At 40.0% G+C, this 17373-nt stretch overlaps 3 protein-coding genes across 4 annotated transcripts in view; 1 reads left to right on the top strand and 2 right to left on the bottom strand.

Annotated features, from left to right (window-relative positions):
- garz (Sec7 domain-containing protein garz) overlaps positions 1 to 17373 on the top strand; it is a 31279-nt gene that overhangs the window by 9034 nt on the left and 4872 nt on the right. For both annotated transcript variants that reach the window (XM_090111677.1, XM_090111678.1), the window contains exons 11-26: positions 408 to 601; positions 1670 to 1878; positions 2845 to 3010; positions 3452 to 3686; positions 4044 to 4192; positions 4901 to 5027; positions 5664 to 5788; positions 6112 to 6239; positions 6806 to 7028; positions 7420 to 7552; positions 13446 to 13555; positions 13768 to 13972; positions 14247 to 14353; positions 14581 to 14662; positions 14972 to 15060; positions 16368 to 16538. In XM_090111677.1, the coding sequence (XP_089967803.1) occupies positions 408 to 601; positions 1670 to 1878; positions 2845 to 3010; positions 3452 to 3686; positions 4044 to 4192; positions 4901 to 5027; positions 5664 to 5788; positions 6112 to 6239; positions 6806 to 7028; positions 7420 to 7552; positions 13446 to 13555; positions 13768 to 13972; positions 14247 to 14353; positions 14581 to 14662; positions 14972 to 15060; positions 16368 to 16538 (2453 nt within the window). The remainder of the gene's footprint in view (positions 1 to 407; positions 602 to 1669; positions 1879 to 2844; positions 3011 to 3451; positions 3687 to 4043; positions 4193 to 4900; positions 5028 to 5663; positions 5789 to 6111; positions 6240 to 6805; positions 7029 to 7419; positions 7553 to 13445; positions 13556 to 13767; positions 13973 to 14246; positions 14354 to 14580; positions 14663 to 14971; positions 15061 to 16367; positions 16539 to 17373) is intronic.
- Positions 8192 to 10163, bottom strand: LOC149901415 (epithelial serine protease-like). The gene is made up of 5 exons (XM_090111973.1): positions 9978 to 10163; positions 9502 to 9769; positions 9155 to 9244; positions 8671 to 8864; positions 8192 to 8296 (listed from the first exon to the last, which is right to left on the bottom strand). Exons 1-5 carry the CDS (start codon positions 10161 to 10163, stop codon positions 8192 to 8194), a joined length of 843 nt encoding a protein of 280 aa, XP_089968099.1.
- On the bottom strand, positions 10616 to 12741 carry LOC149901414 (collagenase-like). Its single transcript, XM_090111676.1, has 5 exons — positions 12515 to 12741; positions 11972 to 12239; positions 11669 to 11758; positions 11230 to 11417; positions 10616 to 10771 (listed from the first exon to the last, which is right to left on the bottom strand). Exons 1-5 carry the CDS (start codon positions 12707 to 12709, stop codon positions 10667 to 10669), a joined length of 846 nt encoding a protein of 281 aa, XP_089967802.1. The 5' UTR covers positions 12710 to 12741; the 3' UTR covers positions 10616 to 10666.

Below are 17373 nucleotides of genomic sequence, written 5' to 3'. Positions count from 1 at the left end.
CATATTTTTCAAGATAATTCCATAATTATACCCTGTAACTAATTAATACTGGGTTTATCGTCAGAAAAGATGTATATAACGTGCTTTGAAAATTATATCAATAACAACCATGTTCAAAAATTGTCCCCAGCAGAACTCTGCCTTCTTATCTTATGGCAGAATTTCTAATGAGCGTATTCGTGCAGTAATGATTAGTGCCACGAAATGAGGTGTTAATTTGAATGAACATTTTTTCAACTCTGCTTTCATTTTTAAATAATAATAAGCTGTTGTTACTTGTTAAGTTTGTTAAGTTGGCTTCGCTCGCGTGGGCAAAGAATATAACAGTTGTTACATGTCAAATTTTAACTTTTTGACAAGTATCTCAAATACGACAGCTCTTGTATTCTGACATGTCCTTCTACCAGGTGAATACATATGCAAGCGCTCATCCCGCGGCGAGGACGACGGGCCGAGCGTGCTAACAGCGTTCGCGAACAGCTTCGACTACTCGCGGCTTCGCATCGAGCAGGCGCTGCGGCTCTACCTGGAGACGTTCCGCCTGCCCGGCGAAGCGCCGCTCATCTTCCTCGTCATGGAGAAGTTCGCGGAGCGCTGGCACGTGAGTAGTAGCGACAGTAGCAGCAGCAGCAGCAGCAGCAGTAACATCGAGCAGGCGCTGCGGCTCTACCTGGAGACGTTCCGCCTGCCCGGCGAAGCGCCGCTCATCTTCCTCGTCATGGAGAAGTTCGCGGAGCGCTGGCACGTGAGTAGTAGCGACAGTAGCAGCAGCAGCAGCAGCAGCAGTAACATCGAGCAGGCGCTGCGGCTCTACCTGGAGACGTTCCGCCTGCCCGGCGAAGCGCCGCTCATCTTCCTCGTCATGGAGAAGTTCGCGGAGCGCTGGCACGTGAGTAGTAGCGACAGTAGCAGCAGCAGCAGCAGCAGCAGTAACATCGAGCAGGCGCTGCGGCTCTACCTGGAGACGTTCCGCCTGCCCGGCGAAGCGCCGCTCATCTTCCTCGTCATGGAGAAGTTCGCGGAGCGCTGGCACGTGAGTAGTAGCGACAGTAGCAGCAGCAGCAGCAGCAGCAGTAACATCGAGCAGGCGCTGCGGCTCTACCTGGAGACGTTCCGCCTGCCCGGCGAAGCGCCGCTCATCTTCCTCGTCATGGAGAAGTTCGCGGAGCGCTGGCACGTGAGTAGTAGCGACAGTAGCAGCAGCAGCAGCAGCAGCAGTAACATCGAGCAGGCGCTGCGGCTCTACCTGGAGACGTTCCGGCTGCCCGGCGAAGCGCCGCTCATCTTCCTCGTCATGGAGAAGTTCGCGGAGCGCTGGCACGTGAGTAGTAGCGACAGTAGCAGCAGCAGCAGCAGCAGCAGCGCACAAGCAGCAGCAGCCACAGAAGTAACAGCAGCTGTAGCCGTAACAGCAGCTAATGCAGCAGCAGCGGTAAAAATAGAAGCTGCATTAGCAGCAGCGGTAGTAATAGCAGCTGCTTTAGCAGCAGTGACAGTAGCATAAGTAGTAACAGCAGCAGATGTAGCAGCAGTAACAGTAGTAACAGTAACTTAATCCTTAATTAATATGAATGATCATAAACAATAGTAATTACTTACCATCAAGCCAAGGTAAGTAAGCATCTCGAAAATAATACAGTCGATTAATTAATTAATTTCCCATCCACAGACAACAAATGGCTGTCCATTCGCGAACACAGACGCAGCGTTCCGTCTAGCATATGCCGTGATAATGCTGAACATGGACCAGCACAATCATAACGCTAAGAAACTCAACGTGCCCATGACGGTTGACGACTTTGTGCGCAATTTGCGTGGTTGTAACGGCTCCGGGGACTTCCCGACGGATATGCTCAAGGAGGTCTTCTATTCTATCAAGTAAGTAATAAATGTTTGTTACATAGAACATTGGAATCACAAATTATACACAATTATTTTGGTTCTTAAAGTATATCATTGTAAAAATACAAACTGAGAAATATGTTGAAAATTGTGTTGTTACAGATGATATTTTAATAATGACTTCTATTTTTTCGTTCAATCATTGTTACTGCGGATAAAAATAGTCAATATCACACAATGACTTAGATTTTAGTCTCACAGCCCATTAACATATATGAGAAATATCGTAGGCCCCAGAGTAGTTCCCTGTGGTACTCCAAAAAATACTTTGACTTCATTATAACTAGATAGCCGTCGCGCACAGATTGTATTATATTTAAAATTATGTTACATCTCTTTAAATGACGCATGAAACAGCGTTGTGCTTTAACACTAACGGCTTTACGTTTAGCAAGAATAATTGAAAATGACAGTGTCAAACGCTTGGTGAAGATCTTAATGTTGAATTTGATATTTTTGGTTTTATGTCATATAAATGTTTGATAAATATAAAGGAGAATGGGCATTTTACTATGGAAGTTGGGTCTGAACACTTGAGTTGGACCAATACACATGAGATATGGTTTTTATAATAGATCATAACACATACATAACGGGAAAAATATATATAAAAAAAAAGTGTTGTGTGGTTTTATGAAACTACGGTAAAAGTGAAACTGTTCGAACGGTTCCGAACACTGCTTTGTGTAGCGCATGTCGCGTGACGGTCGGCTGCCGAGTAGGTATACCTACTCGGCACCCGCGATACACGCGACATGCGCTACACAGACCAAAAAGTTTGAGACAATGTAATAAAAGTTTCACTTTAATAATCAACCGGATTTGTATTGGTCTTAACCCAAGTTTCAGGCCCAATTTGACGCGTCCTCCTTTAGAAAGAATAGAAAAAATTCGATCACAAGGCGGGATTCGAACCTCCTTTAACCTCTTAACGTTCGCCAGGAACGAAGAGATGGTAATGCCGGCGGAACGTGTAGGGCCGGTGCGCGACGCGTACCTGTGGCGCGTGTTACAGCGGCGCGGGCGCACGCCGGCTGCTGCCTACCGCCTCGCGCCCAGGGTTTGCTCGCTGCACGCGAGGCTGCTGCCCGCCGCCTGCCCGCCCGCGGTATGTATCAAATAGATAATTTAATTTTTTATTTTTTTTGACGTGACAACGTCTTATAATTCGATGGAGCCGGCTGCACGCACGAAAAAACATGACTCATGCGGCGTTACCTCGCTCTGAAGCGTTCCATGTAAGGCTTGAAGTGCAAGCGAGAGCGCGGAACGAGCGACAAAGAAGCACAATCGGACGTTGTCACGTTCAACTATTGTCAGTAAACCGACTTTACAGACAACAATTTTTTTTATCTATTGTAATCCATAGGTTTAATTTAACAAATTGTCAAGTAGTATGCAAAGATATTGGTATCTATGAATTTTGCCAGAGGTTTCACTTCTGACACGTGTGCTCGGCACACACGCCCTCTTTTTATCAGTATTAATTTTTCTATTTTCAATGTTGAATATATGATTTATTTATCAAAAACAATATATTTTCCCACAGGTGACAGCCCTATCCGCGGCGTTCGAACGCTCCACCCCACCCACACCCGAAGAAATCGAGTCCAATTCCCGCGACTGTCTCGCTTTAGTCGCTCTAAGCGGGCTGGAACGATGCGCTGCGCTAGTTGCTCGCTTACGGCCTGCTCAAGACTCGCTCACGCTCGACACGCTGCTGCTCACGCTCAGCAAGTTTACGGGGCTGTTGGCGCCCCACCACGCCTCGTATATCGCTGTTGGTGAGTTTTAGAAGGGGTAAACGTGTTTATAAATGGTAGAATAAAGTAATGATGGTATTATGAATATTGATGGGTAGATTAAAGTGTGAATATTTTTTGTTTTGCTATTTGTCTGTACTTATTAAGTGGGTAGTCTGCTTTGAAATAATTGTAATATTATTCAGCAACGTAGAAGTGCTGACAGCGACGTAGAAGTGTATTCAGCAATGTAGAACAGAGGTGACTTATAATGATAAATAATGAAAAAAATATCAGGAGACTTGATGTTTTTATGATGTATAAAAAAATTTGAGGGTATTTAGGTCACTTTTAAGTGTATTTTCATGTTGAATAATTAATATTATTTCCTTTCTACAGGAGTGTCCCTCGGACAGGCCAGCAAGGCGCAACAGGCCCTACGTCGCGCATGCGCAGTGTGCGCGCGGCACGCGGAGTGCGTGCGCGCGGGCTGGCGGCACGTGCTCGAGATCACGTGCACGCTGTACGCGGGCCGCCTGCTGCCCAAGGTGTGTACCCCCTGACGATGACTGCCAACTGCTTGTTAGAAGTGGAAAACAATTATTATAAGTCCGGTATACATTAGTACCAATCAAATGCAGGCAAATGGAACGCATTCGCCACGATTTTTAGCAATGCGGAAGTATTTGAAGCGATATAGGAGACAACACTCATACGTCACTGACAACAGCGACGTATGAGTGTTGTCAGCGACGTATGAGTGTTGTGAGCTACGTAGAAGTGTTGTCAACGATGTAGAAGTGTTATCAGCGACGTAGAAATGTATTCAGCAACGTAGAAGTGTATTCAGCAACGTAAAAGTGCTGACAGCATCGTAGAAGTCTATTCAGCAACGTAGAAGTGTATTCAGCAACGTAAAAGTGCTGACAGCATCGTAGAAGACTATTCAGCAACGTAGAAGTGTATTCAGCAACGTAAAAGTGCTGACAGCATCGTAGAAGTCTATTCAGCAACGTAGAAGTGTATTCAGCAACGTAAAAGTGCTGACAGCATCGTAGAAGTCTATTCAGCAACGTAGAAGTGTATTCAGCAACATAGAAGTGCTGACAGCAAAGTAGAAGTGTTAGCAGTAACACACCAATTTAGTAGTTAATAAAATTGTCAATTATTTTACCTTAATCTAGAGCGAAATTAGAGTATTTATAAAATATTAATAATTATATACATGTTTGTTTTACACTATGTTTTCTCTACAGTGTCTAGTAGAAGCAGAGGACTATCTATCGCCAACGGGCACAGTGTCGCTCATACGTGAAGCGAGTCGCGGCACAGATAGTGGTCTACTGTCTAGCATATATTCGTATATTGCACTGGGAGAGACTGGTGAGTTTTGACTACTATACTATTTTGACCAAGCTTGGCTCGGATTTATCAAAGATCAAAAAATAGCCTACGTTTCTAGCGAAAGATATAGCATTCAAATGGCAAATGTTTATTTGTTACGCAAACACATACAAATTTTACCTTCTACCTTCTAAATATTTCTACCTTCGCAAAAAATAAGAATTTCACTATGAATTTTATTAAAAAACTTTCATTCTTCCATTAATTGCTGTATAAGTTGTACTTCATTGCACTGACAAATCATATATACAGGTCAAAAGGATTAGGTACGTTCAGAAAACGTGACAGATACCTACCCCCCTAGACAAGTGGCTTTCTATTAGCGTAAAGTTTAATAGAATAGATTATGAATGTATGAGATTGACGTTTGATTACGACGACGACGACGATTGATTACGTCAATCTCATACATATATAATCTATTCTATTCAACTTTACGCTAATAGAAAGCCACTTGTCTAGGGGGGCTAGTCATATATTTAAAAATTTTATGTTATAAAGTTGGTAACTCAAGTTTTAAGAAGAATTCTATTGTTCCTTATCATGTGAATTGTGAGCATGTGTCCTGTTCATATGAGTAACTACAACTCAAACTAATAAAAATTAACTTCTAAGGTATACGTGCGCCAACACCGCACGAGAAAGCGCTAATAGATGCGGCCACAGAATGCGTAGCGGCTTGCAACTTGCCCGGTCTGCTCGTTTCGGAAACTAAATTTCTACCAGTTGAAAGTCTTCAGGTAAGTCGTGATAACAGATAAACAAGTAAATTCACAAATTAAAAGAATGTCCAAAATGTCCAAATGGGCTTAAAAATTCAAATTAACAACTATATGTCGTAGCTGAAATGTGTTAAACTCTGCCGAATAAACGTATAGGTAGAGTTTTGGTTCGGACAATTTTTGAAGCTTATTTGACAACTGGATTGCTTTTTGTATGTATGTTTTTTGGCAATGGCAGTTAGATTAAAATATAAAAGGCTATTTAAAAGGATTGATTATTTCTATTCAAATGGTTTTCTATGTTTGAATTATTATTTATCAAATTGTAACATTTTCTATAGGAACTTATTCAAGCGATGCTAGCTGTAGGCACTCCGCCGGATTCCGACAGCTTACAGCTCAATCCACAGCTAGAGGACATTACCATATTCTTCTTTGAACTTCTGGGACAAACGTTAATTCAAAATCGGTATGTAAAGTTATTTCTTATAATCCATACTAATATTATAAATTCGAAAGTAACTCTGTCTGTTACTCAATTAGAACTACTGAACCAATTTGCATGAAATTTGGTATAGATATATTTTGATACCCGAGAAAGGTCTTCAGGTCTTTCAAGTTAGATTTAAACTTGATCAATTTACTGAGACTGTTAAATAGTATTTCCACTACTACTTTTATGCTTTTTCTTTACGAAATCTTTTAATGTCACTTTTTTAATTATATATTTTGGTCCGTCGAGTTTGATATAAACTTAAACCATATTTTTATGTAACGCAATCTATCAAATTTGTTTCTAAATATTTTCTTTCTTTTTTCAAATTACACATTTCACAGTACATTTATTGTTATTTAAGATTTTGATTGATTTATTACACTATTCGACAAAGCAATAACACACATGAGAATGCTATTATTCTCATAAAATTATCACACAGTTTTTTAATCCTTCGAGCCGGATTTAATCTTTATTTTTTTAAAAATGATTTGTCCTTCGATCCGGATTTAACCATTATTTATTATATTTTTTCTCAGGGACCGCCTCCTAACCGTATGGGAGGAATGCGGGCCGCACATAGAGCGCATAGTTCTATGGGCAGCAAGTCGCGGTAATTACGCACTCACTCGAGTGTTAACAGCCTTATTGAGGACTTCAGCCCGGCTGATGAGATGTGAATTATGTGCTCCTACGGTATTATTGCATCTGCAATTGCTATTCCGCCTGCCGTATAAGCTGTTCTACCAGCAGGCTGATGTGGTAAGTGTACATATTTGGGGTTCCGTAGAGAGAATGAGGGTAGGAAACTATGTAAAATTGGAATCTCATTACTAGGACTCCGCTATCCGTCTGACAGTCTGTTAGCGAACATCAAATGTGAGACAGCTCTTGTAGTATTCATAGAAAGTTAACTTATTCGTATAAACGCTAAAACAACAATAAATAAGGTTAAGCAACGGTTGGCAAGGTTTAAGACTGGATGGGTAAACTTGATTTTGTAGATTTATTTTTTGTTGAGCCTATTTGTCGGAATTCATTATCACGATTCCGACTCGCGCTTGACTGGTCTCCTTTTTGGCAGATTTCGTCTATTTGATAGAACTTAGCGTCGCAATTCTGACTCGCGCTTGACCGGTCTTCTTTTTGGTAGATATCGTGCGGAATCTATGAAATAGTGAAGACGTCAGCGCAGAATATTCATAGCGGTGCAGAGTGGGGAGCGTTATTGGCGTTACTTGCAGCTGCTGGTGCAGGTGCATGGCCGAGGGATGCTGCTCCGCCAGGTAAATATGGAATTACTAAGTTTCCGATTATGTGCTAATAATGTATGCCGCGCATTCAAACTATAATAAAAAAAACCGGGTTGGACTCCGGGAGTGCCGGCAGAAGTGAAAACTTGATTATTAACGTTGAGCATGTTTGATATTTTGGAATGGTATCCGTCTTATGCTTTTTCGATCAGGTCACGTGTCCTGACGCGAGTTTAAGATTTTATACCCATTACAGAAAAAGTGCTCAACGCCGCTAAAGAAGTTTTCACTTCAATAAACAAATACGTAACAGCTTTATACCATTTTTATCGTAAAAATATATATAATAAACAACTAAACCTTCTTTAAAAGTAAATGCATCTAAATAATATATGTAGCACATCAGTATGTTGCCATACCAAGTTCTTCGAAAGATACCTCACTGTTCTGGTCGGATATATGCAATACAATATTGGTAGATAAGTAAGATAGGTGTTGCAAAAAAAAAATAATGTCAGTGTGTTTTGTGATGAGGGTAGTTTGAAAGAAGATATAACCAAAATATAATACTTACAAAAACAAATGGTTACAGTAAAACTCGTGATCTCATTGGGGAATAATAAAACCATCAAATCTTCTAAATAAATTTTATTCTTTCATTTAGAAACATTGTTATAATTGTGAGGCAATCCATGTTTGGAAGGCACTAATTCTGGCGTAGCCCGCTGGGGACCCGGACTCACAGCCTCTGTTTGACTGGAATGACACTATCCCGATCTGAAACAAAGAACCTTTGATGAGATTTTCTATTTTTGCCATTTTTTTGCAATTTATACATTCGTCTAGGAACTGATTTCAATTTTCAGAGTTTGGGTAAATTGGTAGAAAACAACTATGTATTTAGAAATTGAAGATTTAACGGATTTAAAACATTAACTCGCGTAAAATCAAACGCAAGTAAACAATTATGTATGTATATGATTTTTTGGACACCTATTCTAATCTGTAAATCTACATTCTGCAAATAAAGAAATTTGAATTTGAATTTGAATAAAAAATTCAGAAATACGATAACAATGTATTTGTATCTTCATCTTATTATTTTCGCTTTCGAAAATAAATAAACCACCATTTTCAGTTATATTACTCACCAATTGTGGGCCATCAATAGTGTGTATAGACAAAGGTCCTCCACTATCCCCTCCGCATATATTACTAAATGTGCCGCTAGTGCAAAGTGTCGAGTCAATCACGACACTATCACCATACACTTGTTGGCAAGCTGTGTTCGTGATAACTTGGACATCTGCTTTTCGTAGTACTTGAGATAGGGTTAAGGGAGAGTCTGAAATTGTAAAAAAAAAACAATTAACACTACGATTTAGTAGAGTTCTAGAGTCGATTGGAACAATTTGAAATGTCAATAGCAATTCTCTTGATTTTCAATCTATTTCATAATTGCTCCATTTTGTAATCGCCAATTGGAAAATGTGTTTTTGGATAGGATCTCTTCAAAATTCCATATAATATATTGTTATATCTTGAAAATCTCTTGAAGATTTTGATTGCATAGTATTTTCTAAGTAAGAATTAGGTGGCGTAAGTTTTGTTATAAAATAATTATTAACTACTCACTATCATCTGTGCTTCCAAAGCCAGCAACACTTGCCATAGATCCAGCATAACTAAAGCTGTTGAATGGGAGATTGATTGGACTGATTACATCTGAAAATACAATTTATGTAATTGGTTACCGAAATTAACTATTAGAGGAAAAATGTTAAATATTTTAATCTTAACGTTTTAATCACACATTTTACATATTTTGAATAAAGTTGTCTTGCCTAAAATCCTTATCTTATTCCGTGTTCTGTAACTACAACCTCTGTGCAAGAAATCGCAAACGTAATTCATCTAATTTTGCTTAAAATACTTTCTTGAATGAATCTTCAATAAAGAATATACCGTTTCATTGAACTTACCGCTGAATTCCACTTCGTCTATCGTAATGACAGCAACATCATTATTACGATTGACTGCGTTGTAGTCTGGGTGAGTTATCACATTATCTGTATCGACTCTTACACCACCAGAAAACAGACGGACGGAACCTAGCACTACAGTAAATAGTTCCGCTTGAAAACCAGTTGTTGTCCAACAGTGTGCAGCTGTCACTAGCTTTGTGTTGCTTAAGAGAGCAGAACCACAGACTGATAATGCTCCGCCTGGAAAATGTACAATCAGACCACCCTAAAATAATAGGACGGAATAAATTAATAATAATCATCTTTAATGGCATAATATAACGCACAAATAAAAATTACGAATCTTTCCGCACCTGAACTAGTCTAACACTGTATCTCAGGGGCTTCTCCCAATATTGATCTTAATATTATTTCCCTAAACTAAATTCAAATAGACAGATATTTTCCAACATAGGTGTATTTAAACCACTTACCATATGTGGAAACTCTCCAAGTTCCGCTAACGAGCCTTCATAAATCCTGGAATCAGAATATCCATTTTCTTCTGCTTGTTTAATCCGGGCTGCTAATGGTATCCCAACACTTTCATGATAATCATTATTTATTGTTTCCCTGGCAAATACAGTCTCTATGAAATTCAAAAGTACTAAAATCTTCATGTTATTGTGCTATGTTGCTCTTAAATAAATCTATTCATTCAGTATGTTTTGTAACACTGACCCTTATTTGATATATTATCATATCTAATCCCACCTGGCTAATCTCCTTATGCGTTATCTTGCATTTAATTCGAATTATCATTTGTTTAAATTTTAATCAGTCCTTAATAAATAAATATAGCCAATACTTCTCTTAATCTTCTCTTTCATAATGTTGATAAAACAATTTTACCTACTTCATAATTTCAACGCTTTTATTCCGTCTAGTCGAAATTTACCCGTGTTTATTAAAATTAATTCTTAATCAGAATCACCAGATCACACAGTCATTTTGAAAAGGCCATCTTCAGGTCTAAAAATATCAATATCTAGTAACTCAGAAAAGTCAACTACAAGGCTTACAACATTTACTACAGATAGAAGATGTAAATACGAATAAATAAAAGAGGATATTGATAGAAAACAATTTATTCGAACTTGAGTGCAATATTTCGGTAGTCGGTTTACATGCGTGCTTGGATCCAGCTTGCAAAGGATGTAACTCTTGCAAAACCAGCTGGGAAACCACGTTGACAGCCGCGCGCTGATCCAAACGATGTGATACCAATCTGTAATAGAAGAGGAACATTTAAAGTGTACCAGTCTGTAATAGAAGAGAAACATTTAAAGTGTACAGTTATTGATCAATTTGCAGTATTTTTGAGTAATGCTCAATGCGCATGCTGCGCAAGCTTGTATTATTGAAAAATCGTGCGAAGAAAGCATTGTTACTAAAGCAGGCATATATTTTGCCATTTCACAATTCTCAAGAGAATCAACAAATCTTGTTAGAAAAGTTAATCGATAAGTCTTGCTTGCCCTATAGAGATAACAGAGAACGATTTACGTTCACAACTTGGATCATAAAATAGACCAAATTCAAATTGTCATTATTTGCTGAATGTAAGTAGTTACAAAGCTGAGGTACAAATTTTATAGATTCTTAGACATTCTGCTTGTAGTTGAGCGTGCAAAAATCTTTTATTTAAATTATAAAATTAAGTAGTAGTTACAAAATAATTCTTACCAATTGCCGTGTGCCACCGTTGTTAACCACCAATGGGCCACCGGAATCACCACCGCACGTGCTGGTACCACTCGCGCCGCTCACGCACAGTGTAGAGGATATGATGATGCTACCGAACGATTGTGCGCACACTTGGTTGGTGATCACTTGGAGATTCACTTGGTTTTGTGTCTGGCTCACACCGCCCCCTATAATGTTCGGTTAAAATGTGATATTTATTTATTTATAATAGGGTACCTTACAGCTAGTAATACAATTTTTGAAATGAATAGATACGCCAATTATGATGAAATCAATTGAAAGTAAAATAATCGAAAAAGAATAAGTTTTCTGAATATGTAATTTTATGTTTCGCTTCTTATACACCAATGTTAGATGTTGAATAGTACGTCTAATCTGTTTTTTATTGAAAAAGAAAGAAATAGTTGACAGAACTTACAATCACTAGTTTTTCCAAAGCCAGCAGCTGTCGCCCAAGCTCCAACGAAGTCGTTGTTTCCGGTAGCTAAAGCTATCGGACTGATTACGTCTGAAATAAAAGATTGACTTTAAAGAACAAGCAATTAAGGGGTGTTAAAGATAGCCTAGTTATTCGAATTGAGAAGTTATACACCAAACAAACGAATTGTGCACTACTGTTTGGACGCAATTTAATGTATTAAATTCTGCAGTTCACAACGGAGTGAAAAAGTTAAAGTAGCTGATCGAAAAAACAGAACATTCCTTGGTCATTTCAACTTACTGGTATATTGGATCGGGTTGATAGCCACAACCGCGACATCGTTGCTCAATGTCTGCGTGTTATACGAAGCATGTGTCTGCACATTATTAGTGTTGATTCTCAAACCGCCGGAGAACAACCTAACAGAGCCCAACACTACTGTGAAGTATGAAGCTTGATTCCGGCCATCGGTCCAGCAGTGGGCCGCTGTGACCAGACGAGAGTTGCTTATGAGAGAGGAGCCGCAGACTGATTGCTGGTTGCTAGTGAGTGTGATGACTAGACCACCCTGGAAAATTAAATAGGGCATTTGTAAAAGAGAAATTATGTGCAGTGTAAAACACAATTGTTACAGAATTATAAATATGGAAGAGGACTGCCAATCATTTAATATTACGCATGCTATAACTTTGTTAGATTCGTTTGTAAAAAAAGACATGAATTGAAAACGAAAAAAGCAGTGTTACACATAATTTACACTAAAGTATTGATCGCGATTTAATTTCATCGATGAATCAACATTTAAAACTTAGATGGCCAATTGAAACTTAAAAAAAAAATTACCAAGTGTGGATGAGCACCAAGCGCTGCAGGCGTACCTCCCACTATTCTGGAGCCGTCGAAGTCTTGTCCAAGTTCCGCTTGCCTTATAAGACTAGCTTTAGGAATGCCAATGGCCTCATGATAGTTGATACCTATCGGTTCTTCAGGCCTCGCATAGCACACGGCAAAGCTGACGGCTACCAGTAGTAACTTCATGGTGTTGTAGTTATTGATGTAATTAACGCTTAATTTACTATTTTATATAGTCAAATATCTTATCTGAAACTATGATTGACCTCTAATTTTTGTCTATTGATTAGTAATTGGGTCAATTCCTTAAACTGCGGCATGCATTAGGTTTATCTATCAGACATGATAGGCTTAGGATATGTCTGATCTGTTATGGTTAACAACATTTGGAAAATATGATTTATCCTGTGCAGCATTTACAGATGATAGATCAGTTTTAAGGATATGTTGTCCCATGGAGGGATGTTTTTTCAAACTGGAACCTTCCTGTGGTATTTGAAACTTCTCAAATTATGCACGTTTATTAATTTAGGCTGAAATCTTTAATCAGATCTTTTATTGCTTCTTCCAGAAATAGTCACATTTCTCATGAACGAGTATATGCATTATTTGAATTACTGAAGATGGCAACCCTATTCCAAAAAGTCACGGTCAATTATAATCCATTGGCAATGAATTATAGAATCAATGATGACATGAATGTCGTAATCATAGAACTTTATCTACGATAATAATTAATTAGTAACTTATCTTTTCGTCACATCGCTTCATTTTATGTTTTGTCTGGTTGGTTTTATATTTCTTTGAATCGAAAAATTGCAATAATGTATATTTAGGGTTTTTTTTAATAATAAATACAATGTAAAAGTTGGAAGAAATAATGTATGTACACAGGAATATTCATTATTGGTTGTTGTTTCAGCATCTGCGAGTCGATCAGAAGGTTCGGAAGAAGAAAATGACAGAAGACCAACGAGCGTTTCATCCGAGAGTGAATTGTCGCATTCGCCGCAAACGCAGGGATGGATATTGGTAAGTGTATATCCTATTAATTCAGTCACGAATATAGTTACTATGAAAAATGCTCTAATCCCTTCAATTGTCATTCTTAAATTTAAGTGATGAATTAAAGGATTGAAAACGCGATTTATTCATTGCATAATAAAGTGTGTGTTGCATATTTATGCGTGTGCATATTTTGTATTGTACATTCTGGAAAGCCAAAGAATGTCTCACTTTCACAGGTGAAAAACGAGTCGGGCAAAACGACAGAAGCGGTCGAAGTGGAACTGGAACAAGTCACGCTGCGTGCTCACCGCAGTTCGGCTCTCAGCCGCTGCGTGGAAGCGTTAGCGTTAGTTATACGTGACGTTGCGCACGTGACGCCGCACAACTGCCGCGCCGCAGTGCGTGCGGTGCGCTTGTTGGCTAGAGCGACACTACACTCTGGTAAGTGACAATACCTGATATTTGACTGCGTGATAAATGAGCTCTGTCACGTTAGAGTCACGTTGCGTTCTGGTAAAAGATATGGGATAAAGAAACGCAACGTGGAGTATTAGCGTTGTACTCGTAGAGAGGATGAAAACTAAAGATCCGGCTCGAAGGACCAATTTTGATCTTTCTAGTCCTACCGAAAGTTTGATATTTGATGTTAAGATGGTCAGTTTTATTACAGTTGAAAAGCAAATTAAATAAATTTCAATTATTATACAATTTCCAGGTAAAACAAGTAAATTACGCGACAATCGCAAGTCTAAAGGACGCGGACGCTCCGATTCGAGCGATGAAGAAGATTCACTGGACAGTTACCACATGGTCAGCATACAGGTAAGACATTAAAATTATTTCTGTGTTCAAAATGTATCAAATTTCAAATAATATCGAAGGTGAAGAAGAATTGCAAATTAAGGCTTGCTAATAAAAACATAATTTGATAAAATCGTGAATAGAGAAATAAGTACCTACATAACCATTCTTTTGGCTAATTAACTTAAAACAAATCACACAAATTACAAAAAGATTGCTTATAAATGTTTTAAATATGTGTTTTTCAGCTATTAGACCTTATGCACACGTTGCACAGTCGAACTGCGCAGATATTCAAGTGGTGGAGAGACGAGGCCGATCAGGAACAAAGTGAGTTAATTCTAGATATCTATACTAATATTATAAATCTGAAGAGTTTGTTTGTTTGAACGCGCTATTCTCAGGATCTACTGGTCCGATTTGAAAAATTATTTAGGTGTTAGATAGCCCATTTATCGAGGAAGGCTATAGGCTATATATCGTTACGCTAAGACCAACAGGAGTGGAGCCACGCGGGTGAAACCGCGAAGAGCAGTTAGTTACTAATAAAACAAAAAGCTTACAAAATGTTCTTAAAAATTATGAATTTCAAATTTTGATGTGTCTAAATATGCCAATTATTATTTTGTTGTATTTTAGAAGATGCAGAAGAATATGACCTATGGGAGGTGGCGTGGAAACCTCTCTTGCAAGGGATTGCCGAGTTCTGTACGGACAGAAGGAAACAGGTAAGTTGTGCTTAGTTAGTCTCAATGTGGTAAGACAATCAAGTAAAACACAATGGGTAGGAAATATGGGGAGAAAGAATTTTTTTTTCTTTACTTTTAGAAATACATTCTGGGCTTTACTTTACAAAAGTGCCATTCTTGACAATTTGTAAAGTAAAGATATTTTTTTTCATTATGCTTTGAAATGGATTTTTGATTTTTTTTTTACCTACAATTTTTTCATTGAATTTTTTTAGTTTTGTTGGAAATCGAGACAACCCGGGGAGGGCTTCTACTTAGGTTTAGAGACATTTATTTCAGAGAATTTTACAATTCACTTATTCTAACGTTTTGTAATAATATTATAAGCTTACGTACGTACACCTTGACAAAAAAAATATTGCGGGTGAGTGTTAAAATTTAGTTGAGTTTTAACGGATGTTCCTATATAAATCCTTTTGTATATCGAACAGTATTTGGAAGTCATTTTACAAATCCTGAAACTATTTTTTCTGACTTTCTCAATATGCGGTTTCCAGGTCATATGACTATCCTAAGACATTTTTCTTCATTAATTTGTTTAATTTGTTGATTATTTATAAAAAGTGGGGCGGGAACTTTTTTAGATTTAGGTGAGAATATTATGTAATTCGTTTTTCAACGGTAATTGTCAGTAGGTTATTTTGTAGCCAAGTGTTAAGGAGGGTCATGTCATGTTGAGCTTCCGATATCAAAGAGTGTATTGACTGTCCATAAGGGAATATGGGTGTCATCAGCATATAGACTTAAGTCACCTTTGAAGGGCTCATATAAGTTGTTTATGTATACTAAGAACAAGAGTGGGCCTAGAATAGAGCCTTGTGGTACTCCATAACATATCGGCATAGGATCACTTTGACATGATCCAATTTTGACATTTTGACAACGGTTTGCGAGGTAGTAGGATTAATTTATGAGCTGTTCCCTTGATACCAATGCAATGAATGAAGTTTTGATAACAACAAGTCATGACTCACGGTATCAAACGCTTTTGTTAAGTCCACAAAAATGTTGACCGCAATATTTATATTGTCTTATTACTAATAAGTTTTGTTATAATATCGGACTTGACTACTTGCCGACCTCAGATTGACCGTTAATTATTCTTCTTCTCATTTTTGTTACATTCTCTTCTTTTGCAATGTTTTTTGTTAATTTTTATCTGCACCAGACCATGGACGGTATAAAGTGGAGTAAATTTACAACTTCTTTTTTTTTTGTAAAATCAAAAAATTCCTTGTGAGGTAGCGGAGTTTCTATTATTTATTTGTTATTCTTTTATTGTATAGGTGTCGAACAGCGCGATCGCGTACCTGCAGCGGGCGCTGTTGGCTCCGGCTCTGACGTCACTGCGCGGAGCCGGGTGGGAGGCCTGCTTCAGCTGCGTGCTGCTGCCGCTGCTGGCGCACCCGCCGCGCCGCCACGAGACCGCCGCGCGCGCCAACACGCTCATGTGCAAGGTGCGTGTGTGTGTGCTGCTGCGTGCTGCTGCAGCTGCGTGCTGCTGCGTGCTGCTGCGTGCTGCTGCGTGCTGCTGCGTGCTGCAGCTGCGTGCTGCTGCGTGCTGCTGCGTGCTGCTGCGTGCTGCTGCGTGCTGCTGCGTGCTGCAGCTGCGTGCTGCTGCGTGCTGCTGCAGCTGCGTGCTGCTGCGTGCTGCTGCGTGCTGCTGCGTGCTGCTGCGTGCTGCAGCTGCGTGCTGCTGCGTGCTGCTGCGTGCTGCTGCGTGCTGCTGCGTGCTGCAGCTGCGTGCTGCTGCGTGCTGCTGCGTGCTGCTGCGTGCTGCTGCGTGCTGCTGCGTGCTGCAGCTGCGTGCTGCTGCGTGCTGCTGCGTGCTGCTGCGTGCTGCAGCTGCGTGCTGCTGCGTGCTGCTGCGTGCTGCTGCGTGCTGCTGCGTGCTGCTGCGTGCTGCTGCGTGCTGCAGCTGCGTGCTGCTGCGTGCTGCTGCGTGCTGCTGCGTGCTGCTGCGTGCTGCTGCGTGCTGCTGCGTGCTGCTGCGTGCTGCAGCTGCGTGCTGCTGCGTGCTGCTGCGTGCTGCTGCGTGCTGCTGCGTGCTGCAGCTGCGTGCTGCTGCGTGCTGCTGCGTGCTGCTGCGTGCTGCTGCGTGCTGCTGCGTGCTGCAGCTGCGTGCTGCTGCGTGCTGCTGCGTGCTGCTGCGTGCTGCTGCGTGCTGCAGCTGCGTGCTGCTGCGTGCTGCTGCGTGCTGCTGCGTGCTGCTGCGTGCTGCAGCTGCGTGCTGCTGCGTGCTGCTGCGTGCTGCTGCGTGCTGCTGCGTGCTGCAGCTGCGTGCTGCTGCGT

This window comes from Colias eurytheme, chromosome 17 (assembly GCF_061535395.1).
Source record: "Colias eurytheme isolate Ceu_HAF_F1 chromosome 17, ilColEury1 Martin Lab GWU primary, whole genome shotgun sequence".
Classification (NCBI taxonomy): domain Eukaryota; kingdom Metazoa; phylum Arthropoda; class Insecta; order Lepidoptera; family Pieridae; genus Colias; species Colias eurytheme.
This window is presented reverse-complemented; position numbering and strand designations above follow the sequence as displayed.

Coding starts and splice junctions, on each gene's coding strand:
- LOC149901415 (XM_090111973.1), bottom strand. CDS start 10,163: ATGAAGATTTTAGTACTTTTGAATTTCATAGAGACTGTATTTGCCAGG. Junction 9,245..9,501: donor AGACGAAGTGGAATTCAGCG/GTAAGTTCAATG, acceptor TTGTATTTTCAG/ATGTAATCAGTCCAATCAAT. Junction 8,865..9,154: donor CTTTGGAAGCACAGATGATA/GTGAGTAGTTAA, acceptor TTACAATTTCAG/ACTCTCCCTTAACCCTATCT.
- LOC149901414 (XM_090111676.1), bottom strand. CDS start 12,709: ATGAAGTTACTACTGGTAGCCGTCAGCTTTGCCGTGTGCTATGCGAGG. Junction 11,759..11,971: donor CAACCCGATCCAATATACCA/GTAAGTTGAAAT, acceptor CTTTTATTTCAG/ACGTAATCAGTCCGATAGCT. Junction 10,772..11,229: donor ACGGTGGCACACGGCAATTG/GTAAGAATTATT, acceptor CTTCTATTACAG/ATTGGTATCACATCGTTTGG.